The sequence below is a fragment of the Juglans regia genome, chromosome 7, assembly GCF_001411555.2.
Source record: "Juglans regia cultivar Chandler chromosome 7, Walnut 2.0, whole genome shotgun sequence".
In the NCBI taxonomy this organism is placed as follows: Eukaryota; Viridiplantae; Streptophyta; class Magnoliopsida; order Fagales; family Juglandaceae; genus Juglans; species Juglans regia.
In genome coordinates, this window is record NC_049907.1 from 31,885,406 (window position 1) to 31,895,772 (window position 10,367).

General features: G+C 43.5%; 1 protein-coding gene across 1 annotated transcript; it reads right to left on the minus strand.

Annotated features, from left to right (window-relative positions):
• Positions 1-1,557: 1,557 nt before the first annotated feature.
• On the minus strand, positions 1,558-2,412 carry LOC108987570. Its single transcript, XM_018960503.1, has one exon. It carries the CDS (start codon positions 2,410-2,412, stop codon positions 1,558-1,560), a length of 855 nt encoding a protein of 284 aa, XP_018816048.1.
• Positions 2,413-10,367: the final 7,955 nt, after the last annotated feature.

A 10,367-nucleotide genomic window follows, 5' to 3' on the forward strand; every position in this document is an offset into this window, starting at 1 on the left:
CCTCAGCGATGGCAGCATATTTCTCCGCACTGAAACTGTGACGCTTTTGCATGACTCTTTTTGCCTCAGGATTTACACTGAGGTGGTGTTCTATTATAGATCCATCGATACCTGACATCTCTTCATGGCACCAGGCAAAGACATCACGATGCTCCACAAGTAGTTGCTCAATAGATTGGCTTAGCTCGGCGGACATCTTAGATCCTATCTGCACAGTACGCTCTGGGTTCTTAGGATCTACCAGTACCAAGAGTAGCTGCTCATCGGGTTCTGCCTGCCTTAGCGCTTCTTCATCCCTTACTTCGTAGTCCAGTTTCGTGATAGTGAGAGGTGGAGGCATGACCGCCTTGTTGGGCTCCACTTGTCGCACTGCCTCTTTGTCCCCTACTTCAAGGTCTGGCTCGGTCCAAGCTGGAGTATAGGCGTCGCCGCTCCCTCGTGGTCCTGCTCGAGAGTTTGTACGACTATTGCCTTTGACTTCATCTCCCGGGTGTAGCAATCTCTTGCGGTTTGATGTTTGCCACGCATTTCTTCTACTCTAGATGGGGTCAGGAATTTCACCATCAGGTGATAGGTGGAAGTCACAACCTTCATTTGGTTCAAGGATGGGTGTCCAAGTATCACATTGTATGAAGAAGGGGCTTTGACCACCAAGAAGTCTTTCATGAGAGATGTTGATTTGGGAGCCGTCCCTACCAATATAGACTTGGCGATTGCTCCGATTGGTTGGACAGTGTCCCCTGTGATGCCTTTAAGGGGCGTAGGTGCTAGCCACAACCTATCAGGAGTAATCCCCATTTTATTGAATGCTTCCCAGAAAAGGATGTCTGCCGAACTGCCATTTTCGATCAATACCATTTTGGTCTGATAGTTAGGTATTTGCGCCGTCACTACCAGGGCATCATCATGAGGTCATGACAATGCCTCTCCATCTTCTTCATTGAACGTCACCTTATATTCTCTGGAAGGATCTTTATGGTATGGTTGTTGGGTGGAAAATACTTCTTCGTACCTGGCCCTCCTTGCATGGGCTTTTCAAGCCGAGGAAGTTGTTCCCCCCGCATATCCTCCAGCTATGGTGCTGATTTCTCCTATGGGGGGTTCTTCTCTTCTCAAGTTTCCTTAACACAGGTTTTCTTCGCGGCGGTTTACGGCTCTCCTTCGCTCGGGGCATCCATTATCCCTCCGAGCGTGGCCCCGGTCTTCATGGGTCAGACTATAACTTCTGCGAATTGGACCCCAATTCCTCCGAATGGGGCTTCGATCCTGATTCCGTCGAATGGGGCTTCAGTCTTGGTTTCTCCGAGAGTAGGGACGATATTCTCATTGTGGCTCATCCCTCTAATTTTTATATTGGTCGACTCAGATCTCTGGGCTGTCAAATTTTTGTCCACTTCGTATAGCAATCTTGGGTGTTATGTCCGCTGCTCCTATGGAAGGAGCAGTATTGGGGCAAGATGAACTTTGTCTTTGCTCTCCTCGCTAACTCAGGTCTTCCTCAGTTTCTACTATCAGACTAGAATGTAAACAAGGACCAGGTTTTCCCTTGCCTTTGGCTTAGTAAGTCCCTTTCTGGCAGACTCCTTGGTTTGATCTTTGGTGCCGCTCTACCGTTTTCTTGTCCGCCCTCTCCAAGTCACGCTTCCTGGGTGTCATTAATGCTTGGAGCGTATCCTCTCCGTTTATGTAACCGTCTGCTCGGTCCATAAACTCCCTCAAGGTTGACGGTGTCTTTCGGGCAATTTCTGTCATGAAGGAGTTATGAGGCCAAATCCCTCCTAATAATGCCGCCAAAGTGATCTTCTCGTCTTGGTCGTCTATCACCATCCGTTCTTTGTTAAAGTGGGAGAGGTATGACTTAAGGCTCTCGTCATCCCTCTGTTTAACAATCAACAGATAGGCAGCTGGCCTTCGCCTCGTTCGACTAGCCATGAACTGCATTAAGAACCGATGTGCTAGTTCATTGACACTATCCACAGTTCCAGGTCGTAGGGAAACAAACCATACTCGTGCTGCTCCCTTCAAAGTGAGGGGGAACGCCCTACATGCTATCTCACTGGGGAATCCGTGGAGAGTCATGTGGACCTTGAAGGTTTCCAAGTGTTCCAATGGGTCCTTTGACCTATCGTACGCTTCAATCTGAGGAACTTTGAACTTTGGAGGTATTGGTACTGCCAAAATCCCCTTGCTGTATGACAGCTTAACATTGGTAAGCAGCTGATCCACTGTGGTTGGTTGGCACATCTGCTTTGCTACTTCTATCCGGATTTGCTGATTGATTTTGCGTCGTTCTTCATCAGTGGTGGCTGCATTAGGCTGGGGGTGGTCCCCAGAATGATGGCTCTGTTGGTCTGCCTCAGTTTCTTCGACATTTCTTCTAAAGGCAACGTTCTCTTGTCGGAGAGTCTCCATGTTTGTCATGAGTTTCTGTATCGCTTCATTTTACTGATTAAATCTTGCTTCCATTGCTTCAGACTACATCATTTCACGCTGTGAATGCTGGGTGTGGGTTGTTGCCGGCATACGAAGGACACGCTAGTTATGGGACAACAGAAATCCCTCAGACAGCGCCAGTGTTGATGTTGTGTTTCACTGGCCTGGGCAACTTCACACCCTCGGTATACGAGCGATGACCTGCATAGTCACTATGGGGGGAACATCGGGGTCCGTTGATCCTCCGATGCTTAAGTCAATATGATGAAGAAGATAATAAACAGTAGTTAAAGAATGATAATGTAAAGTGCTAGTGATAGATTGACCGATTACCTAGTTTGCTGTGAGTTGGACCTTTATTTTATAGTTACCAACCAGGCCCCCACCATAGTAGGGTGTTGCATAGCAGGGGATAATACGCTTGTGCTGTCAATTTCACCGAGCAGCTCCTATGTCGTTACCTTGCCTAGCTGCTGAAGTCGCAACCTTACTGTACATTGCTCGGGCCTTAGGCCGCATTAAATGTGGCATGGTTGCAGCTTTAGGCCACATTAAATGCGGCACGCCTTCTCTCTGGTCCGCATTTAATGCAGCATGGTTTCTGCCCTGGGCCACATTGAATGCAGCATACTTTCTGTCCCGAGTCTCTTCCATCTGGTGATGTGCATTGTGTCCCTTGTCTCCCAAGCTTTGCCCATATCTTTTGCCCCGTTAGTATGGCCAGACCCGGGTTTTCTTGAACCAAGTATTACCTATTTTGCCCATACTAGGTGACGTGGCCGATCCCTGCACCTGGCCCAATCCACCCCCAACCATATAACCACTATTGCGTCCTAGGCCCATTATTTGGCTCGGCATAAGGGATTTTTTCCCTTCACACTAATGTTTTTATCAGACTATAATTACGAGATCATGAATTATAGTTTGTTATAACTGAATTTTTATTTGTTTTTTGGAGTTTACTATGATGCCCTGTGCTTTGAAGTACTTATAAGTATAAGCTAAGGAAAAAAAAAAGTACATGAGTGAAATTAGGAATGAGATTGCAATATTTATCTGAGCACATGAGTGACTATATTATGTTGGAGACATCGACAAGGTAACGGTTCATGGCTTCGTCTATGTGAACTCCAATAATCTTTCTTATTTATGAAAGAGTGAAGTGAAGTTTGGATACAAAAATATGTTTTATCTCATCTCATCTCATTTAATTAATATAATTTTTTAAAATTTTTACACAAAATACAATAAACAATTCAAAATTTTTAAATCTTAAAATAAAATTAATATTAAAAAATAATATTCGAATAATATTTAATTTAGTTTTCAAATTTCATTTCATTCAACTCACTATCCAAACTAGGGGTGTTACCCGCCCCCTACGGGGCGAGGTAGCCCCCATCCTGTCCCTCGCACCCGCATGGCCGAGGGACGTTTTTCGCCACTCCTAGAGTGCGGGGGGGGGGACCCCGTCCCGGATAACGGGGTGCGGTCCGTTATCCCTCGGGGCCGCACCCTATTGGGCCAAAGGCCCAGAAATTGCTGAAATTGGCCGAAAATGGGCCCATAAAAATAGAAGTTTATTTTTTTTCCAAAAAAAAAAAGAGTTTAAAAAAGAAAAAAAAATTACATGAATAAAAATAATATATATATATACACAATTTTATCTAATTAAGACTCTAATTAAGTACTACTATAGACTACAATTCTACTACCTAATAAACTAAAAACTAATAATAATGACTAAGCTATTACAAAAATAAAATAGAAAGTCTAAACAATTACAAAATTACAAAATCAAAAAGTGTCCAAGGGACATTGTATCAACATTACAAAATTACAAATCAAATACATAATACGTACAACTGATTCAAATTTCAATATTCTAAGAAATTAATAATCTAAAAAAAGAGGCGAACTGTTTGGGTCTTTGACTGTGACATTCGGGGTGGCCGGATAGGTAGTCTTTTGAGTCTTGAGCACATATTCATATTGCAGTAGAGGTAGACATCGTCTAAGTCGTCTCATGTGTTGCTACAACAATCAATACTAAAATTAATACTGATGAAATTGAAACGAATATAAATAAATCAAAATAAAAAAAATAATTACCAGATGGTCCAGATCTAGACTAATCACCACCCTCTTCATTGGTCTCTTTAAAATATAAAACATCCGGAATATAAATATCTTTTCCCATCGTCCAACTCTTTGTGCATATCAATGCCTCCACAGTTGTAGGAGACAATAAACTACAGAAAGGATCCAATATGCACCCTCCGGTACTAAAGGCAGACTCTGTGGCAACGGTGCTAATAAGGATGGCCAACATACAACGGGCAATCTCAGAGAGGATGAGATATTTCTTTGATACTGTCTTCCACCATCCTAATATGTCAAAATCATCATCATCTTGAATAAGATCCTCTGACAAATAATTATCTAACTCTGAAACCACCTCCGTAGATTAATGGACTAGTGTGAGATTATGTGCGAGGGTCTTAGTCCATACCAATCTATGCTTCCTTTGTTGCCCCGGTGTCTGGAGGAGGTGTTGGGGTATGTGTAGGTGTAGGTGTAGTAGATGCAGAACACCATTAATTGCTTTAAACTCATCATAAAATTTATAAAGGGTATATCGAGTCATCTCACCAGTAAGATCAGTCTATGCTTGATCATGCGCAAGTCCCAAACCATATAGCATGATTTAGGGTTTCGGATTGAACCCCTAAATCAATTTAGGGTTCCAAATCTGAACACCCAGAGGCCAGGAAGTGAAAAAAACTACAAAAAATAAAAAACAAACAAGCAAGCAAACACACAATGAATCAAACACATGCATAAATTTCTCCACATCACACAAGTTCACAATTATTCTCATCCTCCATCTCCAATCCAAAACTAAAAAAATAAAATCTAGAGTTTTGAATTTCTTACCTTTGAGTGGCGGTGAATGTGAAGTTTCAACTTTCAAAATAGGTTAGCACGAGTCAACGAAGGTGGAGACTAGAGTGACTGGAGTCCCGGTGGTCTTGCTCGTGCAATCGTGTGAGATGAAGAGAGAGAATAGATCAAGCGAGAGAGAGAGAGAGAGAGAGAGAGAGAAGGTGTCTGGACACCAGGGGGGGGGGGGAGAGAACCTTAACTAAAAGTGAAATGGCACCGTTTCACTTACTTATGGTTATTTATTTATTTATATATATATAAGCGGGGCGGGGGAAAAGCAGAGCAGGGCTTCGCCCCCTCAGTCCCCCGCCTCCGCATGAACCCTAGGGTGCGGGCGGGGCCCCTTGCACCCCGCTTGAGCTGGACGAAACCCCCGCCCCGCATGGGTGGGGGCGGGCTGCGGGGCACCGTTGCCCACCCCTAATCCAAACTTCCCCTAAACATAAATAGCTGAGTTACGTATTTACTTTTTTTTTTTTATGCAAATATTTGTTTAATGGCACGTTATGTTGTGTTGAACTACCATGGTTGATTTTATAAATAGAATCATTGGTTTAAATAGAATCATTGTTTTAAATAATAATTGGTATATTTACAAAATCTAATAACATATTCCATCTTAAATTTATAATATATAATTATCATTAATTAATTACTACTTAAATAAAGTGGGTTATGAAAATGACGAAGCAAAAAAATACTTTAAATAAAATTTTGAATTTCCCAAATATAGGTATAAAATAATTAATTATATAAGAGTTTAATACACCATTCTAATTATTGGTATGAGTACTTATCAAATAAACTCATGAATTTTCCATGTTAAATTGATATTGGAAACTATTTTCATCAATAATAAACAATCATTATAAAAACAAATCAATTATTGATGGGACCCATTGTTTTTTGGATTCCTATAAAAAGTTAAAATCATCTCATCTTACGTATACATTGCCTGCAACATTCTTCCTTTTTCTCGTATCGCGCACGCAGCATGACTCTAGTTGGCTTTGCTCCAACAGTATGCGCTGATCATAGATCATGGTTGTTGCACGTAATGTGCCCTATATGTTGCCTCAGTTTCCTGTAGTTTTTATGTGCCATGATGTTTTGCTTTGATAGTGATGGTACCAAATCCGCTCTCCATTCCATCATTAACTCACTTTGATGCTACATTCTTGTGCAAAATCATTCACACATTAAGCTATTCAGCTGCAGGTAATACACTGCGCATGGCATTCAAAGAGTCATGCACATGGCAATGAAGCCACTAGTCCAAATACATGATTTTTTTGTATTGAATATCCACAATTAAGCATATGGAAAAAATTGGTTGTGTGTCTAAGCTACTGGTTACAGTGAGGAACACTTGTGGGTGAGGAAGTTCCCGTGGTGAGCGTTGCCAAGGGTGGTGTGGAGCTGGAGCTTTTCGTGGTGGTTGATCATCATTGTGGCAAGGAAGTTTCACTACAGTTGACTGTCATCATGGGCGAGGAAAAGTGGGCAAGGCTAGCTCTTACCCGTAGTGCTCTCCTCCTCTTGGCAAGCCCATCGATGATATTTGTCGGCCCTCATGGCGGACCTATGGGTGCTCATGCCACCATGCTGCCGCTTGCGTACGCTGGAATGGGATGGCGAGGAAGTTCCCATGTTTCCTTTGTCGGCGCTTGTCCTCCATGGGTTGGTTTTTGCCATTGTCTAGCTTAGGTGTTCCTTGGTCCTAGGCACGTAGAGGGACAGGGAGCACCACATCAGTGGTAGACAATGCCTGCAGGTCTAGTGTGATCGTTGGTTGCCTTACTAGCCTGTGCTCGTCTGGTGGATTCCTTCCTGCCAGTTGATGGGGCTTTGAGCTGTGAGGAATCGTGGGCAAGCCTTTGCTATCTTTGTCTGGTAGTCCAGTGAGGTGGTCAGATAGGGCCCATGTTGTGCATGGGATAGCAGGCTTCATGCCTACCAAGTGAGGGTTTTGGGTGTACGTTGTGGCATTCACCCTTCACATGCGATGCACATGGCAAGACTGAGTTCGTGGGTGGTTTCCCGGTCTAGGGTCGTTACGGTGGCGATAGAGAATGTCGGTGGTTTGGACGACGATTATTGGTGGCTTCACTCAGTCGTGATGTGGAACTCTCGTGGGGAATAACATAGTGGTGGCGAGGAACTCAGGTAGGTGGAATCTTCCGTGGGCAAGCAGAGGTGATGGCGGCAACCTCCTATGTGGCGAACAAAGGTGATGGCAACTGCCTCCTTTGTGGCAAGCAAAGGTGACGGAAGCAACCTCCTCGATGGCGAGCAAAGGCAATGATGCAACCTCCTTGGTGGCAAGCAAACCTTCTATGGGCAAGGAGCTCCCTGCCGGTGATAGAAAATGCCGACGGTTTCGGTGGTGGGCGCCAATGGGGTACTTGATGTGAGATCCCTAATTTTTATGTGTTTTAATTATTTATTATTTATTTAGTTGTGTTATTTTATAAATGTTATTTTAATTTATTTTGGTATGTTTTTAGATTGGGCCTTTGATTTGTAGTGTTTCTGTTAGGCTGTGTGTGTGTATTAATTGGCCCATGTGTTTTAAAATGGCCCAACCCATGTGAAGGAAGGGCCCAGCCCGTGCTTGAAGGTGGGAGCCCAGCTCCAGCCGTGTGAAACGGCGCCGTTTTGGGAAAAACCCCTTAGGATTTCATCATTTTCCTTTCGCGTCGTCCCTCTCCTTCCTTCTTCTTCCTTCAATTTTCTTCTTGTTCCACTTGCTGCCAATGCCAACCCCTCCTCCAATCGGACCTTAGCCACGTATTGCAACCCGCATCAAGCCACTATCTCTTTCTTTCCACCTCCTTCTTCCATGAGGTACTCTCGCTATCAAGTCGTCGCTACACTCAGCCACCACCACCTTCCACCTCAAGCTTCCATGGTTGTCCCCGTGTCAATCGACAGTGCCTTCAGCATCATGCACCATCACACGTCTCCTCCATTTGCATGTGAACCTTGTTAATCATCTTCAATCGAACCACCATACTCAACCTATAAATAGGCCACAAGTTCCCTCAATTAAATCTTCCCAGTTAATCTTCCTCCCTCTCTTGTATAAGCTATTTTCATCTCACTTCTAGGTGTTTAGTTTATTGTTCTGTGAATTTTGTTGTGAGTCCGAGAGTTTGAGAAGTTTTTGCCGTGCCCCGTTTTGTCCATAAAAGTCGTGAGCTTCAATCGGTTTCTTGGTGATTTTTGGTGCTTGCCGTGAGTTGCATCTTCCACCCATTTACACCTAGACCGAATTCTCCCTTGAGTGAAACTCACCAAAAAGGCCATTGTGTTACTCTTAAACCACCATTGCCGCCACTTTTGGCAACACCACCATACGTGCGATCTTCCAGAATTTTCCCAACATCATGTAAGTAATTTTCCAACGCGACCCATGATTTTTAAAATAACATTATTATAATAAACATTATTTGTAAACTGTTGGTTTGAGATGGGCCTTGGGCCGCTGAAGTATTGGGATTAAATTGCAGTTGATGTTGAATCTGGGCCTTGGGCCGGATTGGAGGATATGATATGCGTGTAGTTGGATGTGAAACTGTGTATTTGTAATTGTTGTGATTTTATACAAATGAGCAAATTACTATTTCATCCAATATTTGTTGTCATGCATATTTATCGCCTTTAATAAATTATGCTATGAAGTCACGTTGTCTGTTTGGAAATTGGGACTATTTGTATTATAAATGTATGGGTGAGTGTGTATCACGACCCCAAGCCGAGATGGGCATTATCTCGGTGGAGCTCATCTGGTCACTCAGGAGCATAACAGACTGACGTGACATCCCTTAAGTTGTCGCAGGGCGACGATGGGAATGGACGAGACGGTAACGCTCTCGTACCGATTTTGTGGCCTTTTGCTGGTGGGGTTAGAGGATGCTTGGCCATGTACGCACCAAGCACGGAACTGGACATCGCTCGTTATGAAATCTCATGCACGGACGTTACCCATGGTGTGACAATTAGAGTCAGGGTGTGCAGATGGTCCATAGGAGAGACCGTGGTGCATGCATAATAAAATAATGGATATAGTTGGGCCAAATGGGATTTTAGGTGTGAGTTATTAAAATTGTATTTTTGGAAAAAAGAAATGGATTTATTTCCTTCATATTTGACCGTATGTGGACATATTAGTTGTAATAATATGTTTTAAATTTCTTGGATGTGGTTTTGGTTGATTACTAGCTGAGATGTCATAATCTCATTGTGGTGTATTACCCTACGGTTTCGTCTTATGGTACCGTAGATTTTGACGCAGAGGCCGAGTATGAATCTGAGGGACCAGCTCCGCCGAAGGCATGACTTGCTTATATGATGTTCAGCGATATGGGATTTGTTTCCCTGATGTTATGTTGTTTTACTGTAATTCTCTGTCGGATGACTGTATAACTCTTGTAAAGAGTATTTTATAGTTTTGAGCTTCTAGTACTTAATAAAGAATTACCTTTTTATTTCTCCGCTACGAGTATTATATTGTACACTTATTGCATGTTGTACACTTTGAGCACTTGTCATCGGAGTGCGAATCTATATGTTCATCATCCCAGTGTTACGAACTCTACTAAAATAACACGTGGGGGTCGAGGGCACCACACTTGAGCTCGCGGGTGGCCAGGCAAGACGTACTTGTTGAGTCATCTAGCAAGATGTTACTCGATGTGGGTGATCGAGATGTGGGGAGGAGTCTCAATGGCCTAAGGACTTCCTTATCAGAGGCATAGAACGTCGATGGGTTAGCAGGCGGCTGGTAGTGGCCACATCAGCTCACAGATGCTTGGACATGGACTTTTGGTGGTGGTGCTCTTTCATGCAATACACTGGGTGTACGTTGGGTGTGCTGGTATTCTTCCAACATGAAGCTTCCAGGGGCGCAGGTCGCCGTATTGGCGACAAAAAACTTTGGTGTATCTGATGGTGGCCGGTGTTTGCCTCACCGACTCATGGTAGGC

Bases quoted from the DNA above. Each gene is read 5' to 3' on its own strand.
- LOC108987570 (XM_018960503.1), bottom strand. From the start codon at position 2,412: ATGGAGACTCTCCGACAAGAGAACGTTGCCTTTAGAAGAAATGTCGAA.